The 18,903-nt window shown below is 38.8% G+C and overlaps 1 protein-coding gene across 1 annotated transcript; it reads right to left on the bottom strand.

Moving 5' to 3' along the window:
* Positions 1 to 1,720: 1,720 nt before the first annotated feature.
* Positions 1,721 to 7,643, bottom strand: marveld2l (MARVEL domain containing 2-like). The gene is made up of 6 exons (XM_014971794.2): positions 7,361 to 7,643; positions 4,734 to 5,853; positions 3,241 to 3,443; positions 2,974 to 3,145; positions 2,807 to 2,857; positions 1,721 to 2,491 (listed from the first exon to the last, which is right to left on the bottom strand). The coding sequence occupies exons 2-6, from the start codon at positions 5,850 to 5,852 to the stop codon at positions 2,375 to 2,377; spliced, it is 1,662 nt and encodes a 553-aa protein (XP_014827280.2). The 5' UTR covers position 5,853; positions 7,361 to 7,643; the 3' UTR covers positions 1,721 to 2,374.
* Between the last annotated feature and the right edge of the window lie 11,260 nt (positions 7,644 to 18,903).

The following is an 18,903-nucleotide window of genomic DNA, read 5'->3' on the forward strand; positions in this document are numbered from 1 at the left end:
ACAGATATTTTAATTTTGAAATGCAGCATGTTATTTAGATGTATCATATTATTTTAACAATTTTAACACTAAATTTTCAGTAAACAAGTTGACAAGTTAGTACCCCAACAGTGACAGCAGTCATCAACATGAAAATATTAACCATTATTAGTCTAACAACTATAAAAACTATATAGAAATAGTTTTTACATGTGTAATAGCATTTAGATTGTATCATTCAATCTTATTTTAAATATATATAACATTTTTTATCACACTAGCTTAGTGTTCTTGGGCACCTCCTGGTGGTGTGGAGGTCCCTAAGCAGCTGCTTTACTCACTTATGCCTTGGGTTGTCCTTGTCAGCTCAGTGCTCAGATAAATGACTTCATAAGTTTTTTTACTTACATAACCATAATGTAACTTTATGACAAAGGCAACAAGAATTGGCTTTAGTTTTGTTATATACTTTTGCTTTGCATATGACTTGGAGCAGGCAGTCCATAATGTGGTTGTTTTTTGTTTACTGTTCTTGTTAGAATAAACAGAGAAACCGTCAATTACCAAAGACAAACTATAGCAGACAAATTATTCACTTATAACAAGCACAACTCAAAAAAGATCTGGTTACACCAACGGAAGAAGGGAGAAAGAACTTCATTTCAGGGGTATGTCTTGGGGTCTCTGGAAACTCCAACTATTACATCTAGAGGAAAAAGGGGGAAGCTTGCCATCGTGAGTCAGGTTGGTGAGCCTGCAGATGAAAAAATGGCTTTTAATGAAGAGATGACAAATAGAAACTTACAACACTGAATGCTGAGGAACTGAAAGTCACGGAAAATAACGGAGCCAGTGAGGAACAATGTTAGCCAGAAAGCTTACATGCACTGAGGGAGAGGAGAGAGAGGTACAGGAAACAGAGGGACTAATCAGAGGTAAGTAGAGGCAGCAGGGGAAGAGAGCAGGCAGAACCAAATTAGGAGATGTGAAACAGCTGGGGAGGGAAGTATACTGGTAAATCGAGGAAAGGAGAAAAAACAAAGCTGAGACACAGGTAACCACAGATGAAGCAAAAATCCTAAAGCTGGCATAAACTGCAAACACTAATCTAAGGAAACAAGAAACCATAAACAAAGAGTAAAAGTGCAGTGACAGCACCTCAAGTGGCAGGAGTTCATCCTGTATCCGGTGGTTTGCTGGTTCAAACCCACCGCCCCCACTCCATCTCTCTCAGTTGTAGTGTCCACTTCACTACACTTCACCCACCTCGTCTGGTACTGGTGGTGCCGGAGCATGGCAGCCTCGCATCTGTCAGTCAGTACCCACAGCTCCCGGGGCAACTGTGGCTACTGTCCAGTAGCTCACCACCTTTAAAAAAAATGGTTATGTGCTATAAACAGCTGGAACCAGTCGTTACTATTTATTACTGGGTTAGACAACATGGACCTAACCATGTTTTCATAAGTGCATCAGTGAGTCTTGGTGACCCATGATCCTGTTACACATTCAGTTACCATGAACCTCTTTTGTCTGGATCCAACCGCTGCAGACTGAGAATAACCCCACCTACTGTCAGCACCAGGCTTCACTACAGATCATGTTTCTTCACTTTCAGTTCTTAAGCTTAAAAAATCGATAGATACAGATCCAATCAATGAGATAGCGATAAAGTTCCTGAAATAAATTAGGTTTTCAGTAATAGTCTAAATGAAACACATTATATGGATTCATTCCACACATATTGATGTTTTCAAGTCTTTATTTCTGTTAATTATGATGATTGCCATTTACAAGTAATGAAAAAAATTACATTTAAAATTTGAATATTACATCAGACCATTAAAAAAAAACATATTTAATACAGAAATATGGGCTTAATGAGAAGTTGATGGCAAACAGACCTCAACTGAAGAAATGTAATGAACATGACTGCAGACAGCAGGCTCAATACCAAGAAGTATCTGGTTTTCAGCTTAACTGTGGTACTTTATGTTAGTCCATTTGATCTGGTGGCAGGTTTAAAAACTGATACCTTACTTAGGAAAATATACAAATATTCAAGGATGGGAAGACCCAGGCTGCAATAAAAGCACATACAACAAAGACAACATTGGAAACATCAACATCTGTTGAAAGAGAAATAATGTAAATATATATATATATATATATATATATATATATATATATATATATATATATATATATATATATAAACTGCTTACATTGATGTACCTCAGCTCTTAGAATATCTTAGGCCTCATGAACTGGAGATCTGAAGATGTTCACAAGGGGAAATATGTTCTTTGGAGTGAAAAACCTTTTGCATAACATGTCTAGTGTACACAACAATAAGATGGCAAACAGCATAATAAATGACTACATTTGGTAGTCCCAGTCATGTCCGATGATTGGCTGCGGTCTCCTGGTCATAAACTAGGATTCTGTTTTTAATGTGCCGTAATTTAGCTTTTAGGTAGTCACAGCGTTCCTTCTTCTCCAGGAAAGTAGGATCCTGTAAAAACACACGCATCACATTTTGCTGTTTATTGCTGTAAAATGTACTCGTCCTCTCATTTCTCACTTCCACTCCACCAATATTGTCTGATTAATTCTGTCAATGATTTCAAATAAAACTTCATATAACTTGACATCCATAAAGAGTTTTTTTTTTTTTTTTTTGATGGGACAGCTCATTTTACGGGAGTGTTTGTGCAATCGTACATTCTCAAACATACAGGCTGAGTATCACAAGAGTTAAATCTGTTTTTCAGTGGAATCAATAAAGATAAGCAAGTTCATATTTTGTGATGCAATCTCTTCCACTTACGTTTTTTTTGTCTTGATATGTTTTTAAAATATTTTGAATCCTCTGTTGATCCTGTTAAGAATATAGAAATAGATTAGCTTTACAATCCAAATCTCCTGGTTTAAATAGGCCTAAAGGTGATTTACCCTGAAAATCATTATTCACAGGATGGAAACCATCAGTCTTACCTCCAAGCTCTTCCCTTTTCTGGGAAGTTGATTCACCATAGTATCCAGCTCTCTGAACTTATTGAGGGTTGTAATGATGTCTCTGTGAAGGTCCTTGTACTCCAGGTACTGGTCATTGAAAACAGCTTTGTACTTTTCCCGTTCCTCTTCAGATCTGATCTCTGGATACTTACTGGAAAGAAACAAGATGGAACATGTTGAATACAAATTCATTCTGCCTTTATGCTGTACATGTAATTGCTGTTGACTGTTCAGGTCTGAACTTACATTATGTAATCTGCGATGACATGTACTTTGGGTGTATCATTGGACACAGAAGTTCTGTTTGGGCTGACGCTTGATTTACGGACATTAGGGGGGAGTTCAGGCTGGCAGTTACCGTCTTTATTCAGAGGTTTATCAGGCTCATCCCTGAACGATATCTGTTTTGTTCTTTGTGTGTTTAGGGAAATAGACTGGTTAAACTCACCCTGCAGCAAAAAGAAAAAGAGGAAAAAATATTCATAGTCCTGAAACACGAACCAGCAAATGAAAAGATCTAATATAAATTGAAATATAAATAATTTCCAAATAGCACAAGATTAACAAAATAAACTCTCTGCAAGACAGAAATAGCTAAGGAGAAAGAAGCAAATGTCAAGATTTGCTCTTATTTGACATATCTAGTGGTTTCCTTGACATCAGCTGATCAGGTTGTAGCTGTGTGGTTGTGATGCGATATAAAACAGAGTAATCTGGTATAATTGTACTTAATATTAAAATAAATGTTTTTTATGAAATTTAGCAACATATGTTATATTAGACAACATATCAGTAGTTTTTTACTGGCATTGTTGCCAGACTGTCTTCTTTATACATTTCCACAGTTGGTATGGCGCTGGTAGCATCGTCATGGTATCTTGTTTATACGTGGGGTCTTGAATTAATGGGCGAGTGAACACTTTGGAAAATATATTTCATTATGAGTAATTTAACTTTTTTGTTTGTTGATTAAAGATCATATTCTTCTTAAAAAACTATTTAAGATGAATGATACATTCTCCATGAAAACAAGCACAATTATTTTAAAACCCAAAACCAATATGACATGTAAATATTAATTTTTTTCTTAGTGCCATTTCCCTCCTTAATTTTTTCAGAGGGAGATGTTGTTAGTCTTATAGTGCTACAGTTAATGGAAACAGTTTGTATTTTTAGCTACTAAGTTAAATGGTGGCTTGAACTTAGTTAGGCGGAAGTGTGTCCCTTACTGAGGAATTTTACTTTTTTTTTTAAGTTCTATGAATTTACTGGTATATTTATTCACTGTTTGGTCATATTAGGACCTGTATGTTAAAGTTTAGTGCTTTAACCTCCATTTGTCAAAGCAGGGGAATTTAGTGCCACAACTTCTAGCTCAATATTAATTGTTGTGTTGTTGATTTTTTGTTTTGCTGTAAACTTAATTGGTACCTAAATAAAGATTGATCTATCTATCTATCTATCTATCTATCTATCTATCTATCTATCTATCTATCTATCTATCTATCTATCTATCTATCTATCTATCTATCTATCTATCTATCTATCTAATCATTGATGTTCATGAACTGCATATTATTTGTCATAAAAAAAAACTCTTTATTTATAGTAATCATGAACAGATGATGATTTTTTGCTACAATTAAAAGGGAAAAAAAAGTGGGAAAGTGATGCAAGTAGTCCTCCATCCTATACCTACATGCAAGGAAGGCTGCAAGAATCAGCCTCTGCAGGTTTACCTTTTGGTCAGCGTTCTGCCTGACCTTCCGAACAGCCTCATGCCTCCACATCTTCAGACAAGCCAGGAAGCTTCCCAGGTACATGATCATATTGATAAAGATGAACGCCGTTCCCGCCATCTGGCCTCCATCAACTCGACACAGATTGGCCATGATGGGGTTAACCCCGATCGTCATGTGGCACAGCCCCCCTCTATTCAAGTCATTGATGTATACGATCCCTGCGGCCATGTAAAGCAGGAACAGGGCCAGGTTGATGAAGGCCTCTGTCAGGGGCCACCAGGAGGAGTCCAGGAGGATGGTTCGATAATACATGGTCATTCCTGTCACTAGCAAACTCAGAGTAATCATCCAGGAGATTCCAGCTACAGATAAAATGAAGGCAGTCATAGGCCCTGTGTAGCTGTGCCCAGACAAACCGAGCCCATTGTTGTTTATTCCACTGTAGAGCCCATAGGTGTTGAACCACTCACTGTCCTTTTGTATGTAGGCAATGACGCATGCAGATGCCATGCCGCCAAACAGGAGCTGCAGCCCAGCCAGCAGTCTGAGCAAACCCGGCCATGATTTCAAATAAGAGTACTTCTGTTGATAGACCTCGACTTTGGCGGCGTAGTACTCTGCAGGGTGGATGCTGGTCAGCAGAGACTCTTCCTGAAGGCTCTGACAGAAACACTCTTGGGGGGTTTGTCTGAGCAAAGACTTCTGTGAGTCTTTGGTGGAGTTCCCTGATGACTCATCCCAGTTCCTGCGCTCCAGGAAGGGACTCACCGGGGGGCTCACCCTGGTTCCATTGGGAAGAATCTGGATCCTAGTTCTGGTGGTTTCAGAATCACTCTCTCCTGCATGCTTATTTATGATCCCACTCAATGATTTAGGAATGAGGGATCTCAGTTTGGACTTCATGCTCCTTTTGCTGTTTTCAGCATCAGATGGAGAGCTGGATGTGAGGCTCATGGACATGCTGTCTTCATCACTGTCATCCATCACATGGTTAGGCGGAGGTGTGTGAGTGACCCACACAGGAACTGCTGGACTGGTGGGGGTCTTGTTGTGAGAAGAAGACCTGTCTTCACCTCCATATTCTTCCCCCTTGAATTTTGTGCTCCAGTTTTTCATGCTGTGGGAACATTTAAAAATTTTATGAGGCAAGAATAAAAAAAAAGTATGAGGGTTGTTAATATGTGCTTCTAAAATTAGCACCACTTCAGCTGGTTTAATATTGTTTTTCACTTATTAAAGGGGCAGTATTGTGTTTTCCAGCCACAGTGCCATTTTATAGCACTATCAGGTAACTATGGTAACTTTGGTTGTTATAAAATTGCTGTAAATATCAAATAAAACTTAGAAGAAACTTGACATTGTAATAATTCCTTGAAACTGGGCCTCTGTCTCCTTTAGAAACTCTTCTTCTTCTGACACTCTGTCCTCAGGAAGTCAACACAACTTTGCTCGTCCTCTGAGAAGTAGCTCCCATAAGGAGCTCAGCAGTTTCACAGTTGCTAATTGCTCCTGGCTAGTCTGAAGGAGCTGAGTGAGGGGGCTGCTCTGTGAGGCAGTAGCTTTGAGGAGGAGCTTCATCTCTGAAGGCGTTGCTAAATCTGTCCAGGTGTTTTGCTGAATGGTTGCCATGGAGATTAAAGGATTTCTCAAACATGCATGAAAGAATTGAGGAAACACTGCAGGTATATTATGGAATAACATTATAAGATGATGTAAAGGTCAAACATTTTCATTTGACATTATACTGCTTCTTTAACTGAACTTGAGGCTCTGAAAAATGTTCCAGTAATCATTCCTTTTGAACTGTTTTCCATTTTGTGTACAAAGTCTGAAGTCACACTTTGGCGTCTTATTTAGGTGTTGGAGCAACAAGCTACCAACTTGGGAGTGGCTAGTATGAGGCATTTTGGGAAAATTATAGTTGGTGATTTTACAGAAAAGCTACAGAACACATTGGACACAACTGTTAATGAATTGTGTGATGCTGTGAGCGCTCCGGTGAAGACATCTGCACATTGTTGGAAAAAACAAAAACAAATCATCATCCTCCTACTACTTCCTGTCGTCTTCGTCACCACTTGCTGTTGATCACATGATTCAAGAGGCAAACAAAAGTTTTGATGCAGCCAGGAAACCATCTCATCATAGCTTAAAAACTTCTTTAATCAAAAAACAAGATTTTTTTTTTTAATTGTTGCGTTTTTATTGAGCAAATTTATGTTCATAGTTTCAAATTGCACAATTTTGTGGTTAAAGCGTAGCTAGTGTTACAATTATAGACTTTGGAGTCTTTTGGGTGTATATCTTGAACTTTTCTACGTTCACAATACGACTGCTTTTCCACAGCACTGTAGACAAAAAGAACTGAGAGACGACTGTGAAGCTTTTTCTATCAGCAGAAGCAAGTACCACAGTGTACTGTAAAAAAAACGCCATTAGTCTGTATTGCTTGGTTCAAAACCGTTCAGAATTACTTTAAACCCTCTAATCACTCCTACAGACAAAAAAATAAACAAACATTTCAAATATGTCCTCTTCTCTGCTACTTTGCGGGCCTCCAGTGTAGCCTAGACAGCCGTGACTCACAACAACACAGCAAAACCATTTAAATCAGAAATCCTTACCTTCTCTGTTTGGTTGCAGCTCTGTGGCCATGCAGAGGGTTAAGAAGCTGCTTTTAGAGGAACTGGATAGTTGATAAAAACAGTAATATGGCCTCGGTGTCCACCAAGGCCCAGTCTCTCAGTTGACTCACTACAGGTTTCAAACAAGGCAATGAGCCAGAGTGCGTGGGGAGCTGTGAGGGGAGTAAACGCTTAATCATTAAGCCCTGACTGCGGCTGTGCAGCTGCCGACTGGGACTATGTGGTTAATCTGTGGGAGAGAAAGACAGGTAGCAGCAGGGAATCAAACTGGTGTTCCCTGCAGGTAAAAGGCATTAATACCTTCCATACTTTCTGGAAATCACATTGATACTGATTTCTTGATTAGAAAAAGAGGGGAAACCTAGTTATCTACCTGCTTCATAGCCTACTGGGTACATGTGAAAGCCCAGGAGGTTTATTAGTATTAAAAATATCACTTTGAATTATCAGCTTCTGTAGAAGATTAGGCTTTTTCTTGGAGACAATAATTTATACAATCTGCATATTATCAGTCACATCCCATCTAAAATACTGCTTTATCATCCTTTTATTTATGAATAATTCATCCCCATCACAGGTGTGTCATATTGTGCTACACAGAGAGCTGGCTGTGTGCCACTAGAGGGCAGCAAACTTCTGCATGTTACAGCTTCTCTTCCCCCATCTCACGCTGACTGTCTCTCTCCGATTTGCTGTGCTTCTTTCCCATGTTTACAGATTCATAGTTTTTAATCCGTCGCCCTGTGGCCATGCATGGTTACATAAGATGACAAATAAATGCAGCAAAGAGAGTTTATTGACTATTTGCGGTTTTTAATTTGCTTTACTGTTTCCAAAGAGCAAACAGCAGCAGGTGAAGGTAAAGAAACCTCCTGTAAATCCCCCCATTAAGTTACATATCTTCACTTCAACATTGAGTCTCACCCTTGAACACGTGACTGGCCCAGAGACTTGTACTGCACAATGTGTATCTGCTCTGTGCCAGCGATCCTTCCAAAAACAGCATGGGTTTTCATCAAGCTTGAGGCAAGGACATCTGCAGTCCACTGCCCCTCTGGAAAACACACATTCAGGAAGACTACAGTAAGCTTTGTCGATACAATGCAACCAAGACATATAATAAAACTCACTCTCTCTCAAGTGAGTCCCACCAGTAGGCTTGGCCCGGGGCTCACTCGTCTGCTGCTCCCCTGCATGTGCTCTTCTGCCGGCAGAGGCATCTGTCCTGCAAGTACTAGGAACTCTGTATTATAGTGTAAGATTCATAGTTTACATAGAGTTCTGGAAAAAATTAAGAGTCCACTGCACTCAACCCCACTGAAAACCTCATGGTTATTCCACCAAATATTGATTTCTGAACTCCTCCTGAGTTAAAACATTAGTATTGTCATTTCTAAATGAATATCAAATAAATTTAGGGTAAAGCTCAGGATTAGGCTATAGAAATTAATGTAATATAAATAGAAGTCAATACAAAGTCCTTGTGAAGAAAGAAAGACGTAATGAGTGTGTGTGGGTGTGTGTGTGGAGGGGTGAGGGTTCTATTTATGTACAGGCGGGTGAAAAAGAATTTACCCTGTTAACTTGTGATATACTTCATAAAAATCTGCAGTCATTTCTGACATTTAACAGCAGCTTGCTAACCACTGGTACTGACGTTCAGTGCTTGTGTGGCGGATCGTCAAGCACTGTCATGTGAAGCTCTGCTGAGTGATGGAAGCTGTCAGTGCAAACATCCATGGCTGTTTATGTGGATAAAGTTAGTCAGTTTTTTCACATCCTGCATAAAGTATAAGATGGGATCATAGATCTTAACTTTCTGGCCTGGGCTGAAATGATTCTGTCATGTGAACGACAACCTGACAAGAATTATAGGACTCTACCTGTATACCCACGCACATCCTGACTCTGGGTGACTGCATGTTCCTGTGGAATGTGATCGAAGTGAAGAATCTGCATCCTGAAAGTTTAGATGGACAGATTCTCTGCTTCCTTTACAGGTAAATGAAGCAGGAGGGAGAGCTTTGGCAGCTTCAAACAGACAGGAACATTTGCATCTGTTTATTCTGCCTCAGATCTCTCAGAGGGAGGGGCAAGAGACCAAAATGTTTAGACACACACAAACACAGAAAGAGTTCAAAACTGTTGGGTGCTGAAAGAAATTATAGTGAAAAGCCCTTCGGTGGAATGAAAAGGTCTTCCACAGCCACTCCCCGACAGTAGTGAGTATTAAAGTGGCTAAAAAGCAAAATCAATAAACCCATTCGCTCTGATTTTCCCAAGTGCATGCCTAACCACGTTAGCTGAAGGCGATATGAGGGTATTAAGTGTATGCAACCGTCTGCTGCTCCCTCTTTGGTCATGCAGACAGAGAAGTGTGGCCTGTGATAAATTTAATAAATTAATAAAAACTTCCCTCCTGCCTGCCACAAGCTGTTCCCAAAGGATCTTTTCACTGTGAGATTAACCTCAGCTTCCTCACACACTGGCTCCTTCCCACGTTGTTCTTCAGCGTTCAGGCTGCTTCTTTCCTTTGTCGTGTTTTTTTTCAGTGTTTAGACGTTTGAAGCTACCATCCAGACTTTTCTTTATTTTTTATCAAATAAATGCAGTTCATTTTAGACATAGTGTAGCACTGAAGGAACATGTTGTTCCTTTTCTGTTTTGCTGTAAATAGTTAACTTATTTATCCTTCCAAAATGGGATTCCACACAGGATTTGACTGTGGTGACATGGCATAAGGCAGCTTATCAGAGTTCTTCTAAAAGCATCCATTTGCAACATTAAATGTTGCATTTAAAAAAAAAAAAAAAAAAAAAAAAAACCTTTGTCTTTAAATCTGTTCCACCCAAAACTCCCAGAGTGTCATAGTTTTGGCTTCAAATCCAGTGTAAAAGTCTTCTGTGAAGCTTCTTCTGCTATCAGTTATTAATTGGTTAATCCTAAAATTGGTCAACATTTCAGCCCTACAACTGTATTGATGTTAAGTCAAGCATGAGCTTTTCAAATGTTGATAATACAAATATTTCTTAGCTTCAGATGGACCATTTACTACAGATAATTACACGTTCCCTAAAGGAATGCCGTTGTTGCATTTCAGGCAATAAAAATGCAACAACTGAACTGAATTCTTTGCATCTTTCGGTCTATTTTTAATATTGTGCAATAGAGGCTTAAGTGGTTAAATGAAACATCTGCAGATTAAAAGAAAAGTCAAATTAATCAGTTAATTGTCAGAATAAACATGAGTTGCAGTCGCACAAACGTATGTCTCATTGTCACCAGGGAAACTGGTTAAAACAAACCACATGAAAAGTCTTTGTGAAGGCAGACTGCAACAGTGAGATTTTACTATTGCAGAGCATCAAACAGAGATGTTGAGTTCAGACGACATACACTCCAACTGTATTAGACATCTTAACTTTTTAAAATGATAAAAGCAAAATCAAGCATTTACTCATTGTGCAAGTTGTAAATATGGACAGAAACCAATATGATAGGAGATATCAACAGATTTGTAGCAGCTCATTGTCACTGGAATTGGACTCTGAGACTGAACCTCCTGCAGCCTGAATGCAGACTGAATGAACCTGAATTTTTGACTAAATCCATCAATTCTTTCTCTCATGTAGTTTATTAATGCTCAGCTGTTCTTCCTCTGGTGATGTCATCGTTTCAAATTACCCTTTTATTCTTTAGTGCATTTTTAAAAATTTTGTATTTTTGAAATCATGCACTGGAAATCTACAGCTCATTATCCAGATGTTTTAAATCATTAGCATATTTGTTGATAAAAAGTAAAACTATAAAACTTTTGTTTTGCTTCTCAAATTAACATAATTTTTGTTGTTACAAAAGAAAACAGCTGAAGGTTTACCTCCTTAGGATGTTATCAGCACTGGGCATCTGCTGCAACCAGACTGATGCTTCAAAGTGCATTTTTATTTGCACTGGGAAGCAAGATTTTAATCTGGTTCACAATTCAAAGTCTCAGGTGATCTTTATCATCCCGGAGCAGCAAAAACATCATTTAGTCTGCAGTGGAGCTGTTCTTTGTGTTTCTCCTGCTGCATGTGTCTGCATGGGGTTGTGTAGCAACAACTACAGGGTGAATGACTGCCACTCTTGTGGGGTATCGGTCTGCTGCCAAATCCCTGCTGAATTGACTGTAATTAACCAGGCTGAGCCTTGTTTGTGCATGTGGACACAAATAGTAGCTTGTTATTTGAGCATTAATGGCACTGTGTGTGAATGTGGGTGTTGTCTGCAGTTCACAGTTCACCCTGGAACAGCGCCCCGACAGCTGCGCGCCCTTCTGAGCACTGTTTACATTTTTATCAATACGTTTTCCTGTAATAATGTTTTAGGATTGCTTCACAGTTTCACAGGAGGAAAAAAAAACTGTGATGTCTGTATCTGTCAACACATTTTGCCAACGATCCTTTTGAGTGTGACAGTTGGTGTTAGGCTGCTGAACTTCCCGTCTTTGCGGGAAAGGGAATGTGAAATACTCCAGAAATGATTATTTTAAAGAAAAGGTTCGTGTTTAACAGCAAAGAAAACAGGGTGATAGTCATTGCTGAAAATGGTTTTAATGGATAGAATTTCTTCTTACTGAGACAAAAGTTCACCTGCAAAATAAAGAAAAAACAAAACAAAACAGTGAAGAATATACTGGAAACACGGCGATTCCGTTTGCCATCCAGAAGAGTTGATTTATTCCAGTGCTACAATGTACATTATGCATCATGTGGCAGTGTACACAGAACAATGACTGGGTTACAGTTTTACTGCTGTTGGGATGTGTTATTATTCAGCTGAGGTATGTACTGATGCCCCTTCTGCAACTAGTCAGGATAATGAAAGAATCTGCCATGCTTTCACCTTCATTCATCTACAGTTGTAAGAATAACATCATAAATTCCTTTCATTTGAAAAAAGTTATGATTTCCTTCTTGAGAAGTGACAAATTGTGACTAGTGTTTCTGCAGGTATTCATTTATGTGTGCAAGAACAAAATGAACTATTTCATCAGAGGGTGTTACCTCCTAGTTTCCCAACTTACAATGAAACAAATATTATCTTGTTGGTCTTCATTTTAAATCATTCAAATACATTTACTTGTACAGTTAGCTACCATGTTTAGTATCCAGAAGGAATATTCTGTTTTGGACATCACTTCAAATGGGACCTAAATCAGTCCTTACTCTTTACAAAACCATGTGGAAAGACAAGATGTATGTTGAGCGGCTGGTATAACCACCTGGCCTAGATCAAACCCAGCATGCAACATATATCATTCAGCATTATTCAATTCTGCCCAAGGCAGCGACAAGACATCTTCATGTCAGGTACAGAGATGTTCAAGTCATTTTTCTGAAATCCAAGTTGAGTCTCAAGTCTTTTCTCTGAGGTTCAAGTCAACGCTGAGGTTTTACACCCAAAGCTGAATGAAGTCTTAATTTTGGGGGTCAACTCAAAGTCAAACCTCAAGTCTCTAATAACTGAAATAAACATTTTCTTATCAAATCCAGATCATCTGGTATGAGTGTAACATTGCAGTGCTGTAGGTTAGGAGCTCATGTCATGCATTGCTGATGTTTGGGCCAAAATTAACCAAAATAAAAATAATTATATATATATATATATATATATATATATATATATATATATATATATATATATATATATATATATAAATTTAACACGTAATTCAACAAAAAAATGCTAGGGGCCAATTTGAATTGTTTAAAAAAATGAAAGGCGAAACATTTACCCTATGAATAAATAATATGTAGAATTCAAGGGAAAATAAAATAAAAGCAAATGTCTATGTGGAATTTCTAAATTAATTAAGCAAAGCGCTTTTCAGTTTCACTTTATGGTGATGTATTTATCATCTGTTAATCCTTGTGTTCGCATAGTGCACTCTATTTTTTTTTCTGAGGATTATTAAAATGGTTTGGAAACTATATAAGCAGGAAGTATCTTTGTAATGACACAACTAGCTTAACACAAAGAGAATGACATTGGATGTTATGCTTATTTTAGTCTGAAACTATCCAAAATCACTCAATACAAAACAGAGGTTGCTGATCCTTGCCCAGTGTTATGGCGAGAGCTAGCATCAGAACTTTAGTTCTGATACTAGCTCTAGACCCACCATCTTTTTGCAAAGCAGTCCATATCCATATCCATCACTGGTCGTTTCTGTGCCAAGTTTTGTTGGTAACACTTTATTTTAAGGGGTGTGCATAAGACTGACATGACACTGTCATAAGCATGTTATAACAACAGTCATGAACATGCAGGAGTCTTCATGAATGTTGTCATAAAGTATCATTCGGTAAATAATGACACCTTTAATGCAAAGCTGAACTAAAAGTTGCATTAAAAGTCCATTAAAAGCATAAACTTTGCATTAAAAGTGTAATTATTTACTAGAGGTGTGCCGATCGATCGGTCACCGATCATAATCGGCCGATTTTCGTGAAAAAGTGCATGATCGGTGATCATTGGCTCTTGTTGCCGATACCGATCACCTGCATCTCATTTCCAGCCTGCCTGTGCAGCTGGTCTCCTCTTTCCTTCACACTGCGCAAACGCGTAGCAACAAATCCTAAGCGATGTGGAACTATAACGCACTGAGTGAATGGGGAAGTTTGCGTGTTGCGGCGGAAAATTGAAGCAGTCAAAATGCATCAACACAACGAAGCTAATACGACATAAAAACAGTGCCATACTTGACGGAGTTTGGCTACATCGAGGCTCACTGCAGTAAAAAAGACATACGGAGGATCAGATAGCAGGTAAAGCAGCGCACAGCTACAAACACTCACCCGGATTAGCATGACGGTGAGAAAGCTAAACAAATAACCCGCGAAATTATTCAAGTCTTCGAGCTGCGATGTAAGACGCTGGTTCTCTTCTTGCTGTTGAACCGCTGCTACGCTACAGGTAGTAATATTTGACAGACGGAGCGACGCTTCTGCTCCACCTGGTAGTGACTCTCACACCGAATCTCTGCTTAAAGCTGCAGCATCTAACTTAAAAAATAAATTTTACATACGTATTAAAACTTTCGCTGTCCTAACATGAGACAGATAATCTCTGAAAAAATAATCGATCTCCTCCCTGATCTGCATAATTACTCCGCTCAGTCAGAAACAGCCAATCAGAGCTAGCAGTAATCAGCTAGCCGCCATGCTAACAGGAAGTTTTCATTCAGTAAATCTGGATTGTTTATTGTAATGGAACCTGTTTTTGCCTTTGAATGTTAAGTTTTATACTTGAATTTTTTGGCAATGTTGAGAGGTTTTATTTTGGCTCTTTGCGTTATTTAGCCTCTTCAGAGCCTTCATATGTTATCAGTCTGTTAAAGGTAGTATTATCAATAGCAGCACAATGCCCGTTTTGTTTAGTTTTCTTCTTGGAAAAAGTTATTAAAAACAAGTTTTTGTCTAAATTAAGGTGAATTCATGGTTCCTTTTTCCACATAATGTAACCGGTAGTGTTTATGATAAAATAATAATAATAATAATAATAATTATGTGATCGGTATCGGTGATCGGTATCGGTGATCGGCCCTCATGGGTGATCGGTATCGGCAGGAAAAAACCTGATCGGCACATCTCTAATATTTACCAAATGACAATTCATGACATCAGTCATATTCATGAGGTCTTGACTATGTCAGTCTTATGCACAGCCCTTCAAATAAAGTGTTACCGTTTTGTCATATCAGAACATTCCTTCTGGCTTTACCTTGGTGCTGAACTGTATTTGTCAGTAAGTGTATTTACATGATTTACCTTTTCTAGTGCACAAGTCATGATTCTATAAGATTGTGGAAATTTGAGTCTCCCCTACAAAACAGATATCCTTCCATTATTCACCTTCAATCAGTGCTCAATATTTTCAGTAATAGGATAGAGGTAAGTAATGTACAGGAAGAGGCAACAGTAAAGTGTCATTGTTCATTAACTCAAGTTGAAAGGGGAAAAAAAACAGACAGCCTTGCTTGATTAAGTTCCACTCAAAAACCTCAAGTTTAACTTAAAATGAAGTGCTCTCTTGTCAGTCAAGGCTGAAGGAGATTTGCCGTTTTCACTGTTTCACTTGATTTGACTTGGAATCATTTAACCAATGCTGGCAGATTTATTGGTCAACAAAGTAGGTTTTTAATGTTACCATCCATTTTTGTTCAAACAAGATGCTGGTATGCTAGCTTTAGCCGCCATTTTGTGACAGGCAAGGACGAAATCTGCAGCCATTAATGCTTAAAGAACTGGTCCATAGTGGTTTTCCCACTGAGAGTGACCAAGTGACAGGTCTGTACAAAAGCTCTATCCCCAGCTTCTACTAGTTAGCTTGGCAGCCTAATTAGAGAGTTGTTGTAACATTGCATGTGACCACAGTAAGCCATTTTTACATTCAAGGATGGCATAAACAATGTGCATTATGTTAAATAGAGACTTATTTTAGATTGAGTTTTAGAAAAATCATCTGTTGACTGCCAGATGTACAAATTACACTCCAGAGCTTTTTATGGGTAAAAATATGTCTGATGACCTCCTCACCCCCACACCCCCAAGGCTTTGCTTGCAGTAATAGGGGTGTTTCTTTAGTCTATTGTTGTAAAGACAGAACTCCCCATCAAGAAAAAAATTTGAAAAAAAAACCTAAGATCAAAACAATGTCCTTTTTTATTGTAAATATATGAATATGATCGATAATGAAAAGTGACAAAAAATCTACTTGAAGATGCCCTTTGATGTGTAAATCGGTTTTAATGTCAGTACAGTAGTCGGATGTTCAAAGGACTTTCAAGATCCCTGTTTCAGCTAAACATGAATATGAGGTGAACTAAAAGAGTGTAATGTCCTTCAAAATGTTTGAACCCAATACGGATGATTGGTCAAACAGAAATAGCCATAAAAAATGCTGCGAGATCAGATCGCAGAAGGGATAGCCAGACATCTCCTCTCCTCAACGACTCCTTATGGAGATTCCAAGGTGTTCTTTGCCAGATGATATACTTAGTCCCACCAGCAAGCTTCCAGTCTTCCTTAAGGTCTTCTTCCAGTGGAACATGCCTGGAAAAGCTTAATAGGGAAGCGACCAGGAGGCATCCTCATTAGATTTTAGGATCATGTCAACTGGCCACCATCAGAAGTGGAAAAGCAGCAGCTCTACATTCAACAACCCTGAGGAGACAAACAGAACTCCTCACCTTTTCTCTAAGGGAGAACAGTAAAGCCAAGCTTTGCTTTTTAAACTAGGCTCTTCATTATTGCACATGAAGCACTAATCCATCTGTTCATCTCTCATTCCATCCTACCATCATTTGTGAACAAGACCCCTGGAAACATAGGGTGCATTCACACCAGCCCCATTTAGTCTGTTTTTATCAAACTCTACTTCATTTGCCTAGAATGTGGGGTTTGTTTGGAAAGATATAAATGAGCAATCAAACTCTGATGTGGTTCAAATGCAGATGTGACCGCTCCAAAGGAAGGAAGCAGACTATAGAGCAGGGCATTCTGGGTAAATACGACCAAAACAAGAGTGAGTCTAGATTTGAGGGAGAAATGGTTTGTGGTCTTTGGGGAAAGAAATCTTTGTAGGACAAAAGAGAAATCCTACAACCACTAAGTGCTGATCCCACTCCATTTTTGTTTACATTCTGCAAAGAAGGAAGTTACTCTCAGAGTCAAGTTGCTCAAAGGATTTCTTTGGATTGACACAGTCTGAAAGAGAACAACAGCAACTGGAAATGTAACAAATGTTGCACCTTTAGTCCCCAATCAAACAGTCTACCAGACTATTTAAACAGGCTTTAAACAACACTTTACACCCCAACTCAGAGGGAGAAGTCCAACTTTTTCCTTGGCCTCAGACTTTGAAGCAAGTTGAAGGTGTTGATCTGAAGAAGCCAACATAAAGAGATAAAACTGAAGCTTCTTAAGCTCAGAGGCACTGAGAGAAGCTTCATCATTTGGAGACTGGTGTGAATAGAGCTGATGCACCTCTGCACTGAAAGAAGTTGAAGTGACTGAAGTGGTTTGGAAAGATACCTCCTAGCAGCCTCGCTTTGAAGGTGTGCTGAGCATTCCCAATGGAAGGAGAACCAGAGGGAATATTTACATACCTTCTGACATTAGTCAATCAATGATTATGGGGATTTCTGGGTTTCCCTCCTGGCTCTGTTATCTTAGCAATCTGGAATATGATGGTGAGTGAAATGGAATTAATCTAAACTGATCCTAAATTCTTGCCAGATGTTTTGGCTATAATTGGACTGAAACTTCCATAGACATCTAAAGTGAATTTTAGACACCTAAGAGAATAATAAATTTAGTAGAGAATGGTGAGAATAAGTTGGCATCACAAAACCTTATGAAACTATGATTCTTCATCAGTAACTGTATTACTTTCTCTCTCCTTGTTTGAAAATGAACCATCTTGTTATCAAGGCAGAGTCAGTGCCAATTTAAGACATTAGCATGGCAACATTCCTTTGGAAGAATATACAATAGATTAACACAAAGAAGCACATAAAGGTAGGACGGAAAGTGAGGTTCTGTTTATTAAAGAAAATAATTGATTATGGCCCAGTCTTGGACAAAAACATGTGTTTCCAAAGGTTCCACTAAAACTTCAGGAGTCAGAGTCAGTTTAAATGTATTTGAAGAGAAGTTCTGCAAAGTTCTTATCAGTAAGAGACAGTGACTTACTATCAGAAGAGGCAGATCTCAACAATAAGAGGAAATCAATAAGCCGTAAACGTGCATTGATGAGGCAGAAAGTACCATGTTGACCAGTGTCGAGTTCAATTTACACAATGACCAACAGGTGCTCTTCTTCACTGAAAAGACTGGAAATTGTTCACTTTGGCAGGCTGTTTAATGTAAAATCAAGTTCACAAGATATATCGGAGGTTGGTTTTTGGCTAGAGATATTAGTAAATTAAAATTTCTCTAGTTATATTTCTACTAGGTAAAATAGCTATCTTGTCTAGTAACTTTAATTACAATCTTCTTGAATTGTAATTATGGATGTGTGTGTTACGGATGATGACGAATCTGGCAACGTCATTTGAAATATCTTGAAAGGTATAATGATCCGCCAAAATGTAACTAAAGACATCTTGAATTCTTCTCCATCCATCCATTTTCTATACACTCTTGTCCCTAGTGGGGTCAGGAGGGTTACTGGTGCCCATCTCCAGCTAACTTTCTGAGTGAGAGGCGGGGTCACCCTGGACAGGTCACCAGTCTGTCGCAGGGCAACACAGAGACAGACAGGACACACAACCATGCACACACCCAGCTAGGGAGAATTTAGAGAAACCAATTAACCTGACAGCAGTGTTGTGGTACTCGAGATCGGTCTTGGTCTCGAGTCCGGTCTTAAGACCGTTTTCTGATGGTCTCGTCTCGGACTCGACCGCATTTGGTCTCGGTCTTGTCTCGGTCTCGGGCGCTGGTGACTCGGCATTTTATTTCAAGACCAGTCGAGAC

Source organism: Poecilia mexicana, unplaced genomic scaffold (assembly GCF_051168715.1).
Source record: "Poecilia mexicana isolate PSO_F unplaced genomic scaffold, ASM5116871v1 scaffold_17, whole genome shotgun sequence".
In the NCBI taxonomy this organism is placed as follows: Eukaryota; Metazoa; Chordata; class Actinopteri; order Cyprinodontiformes; family Poeciliidae; genus Poecilia; species Poecilia mexicana.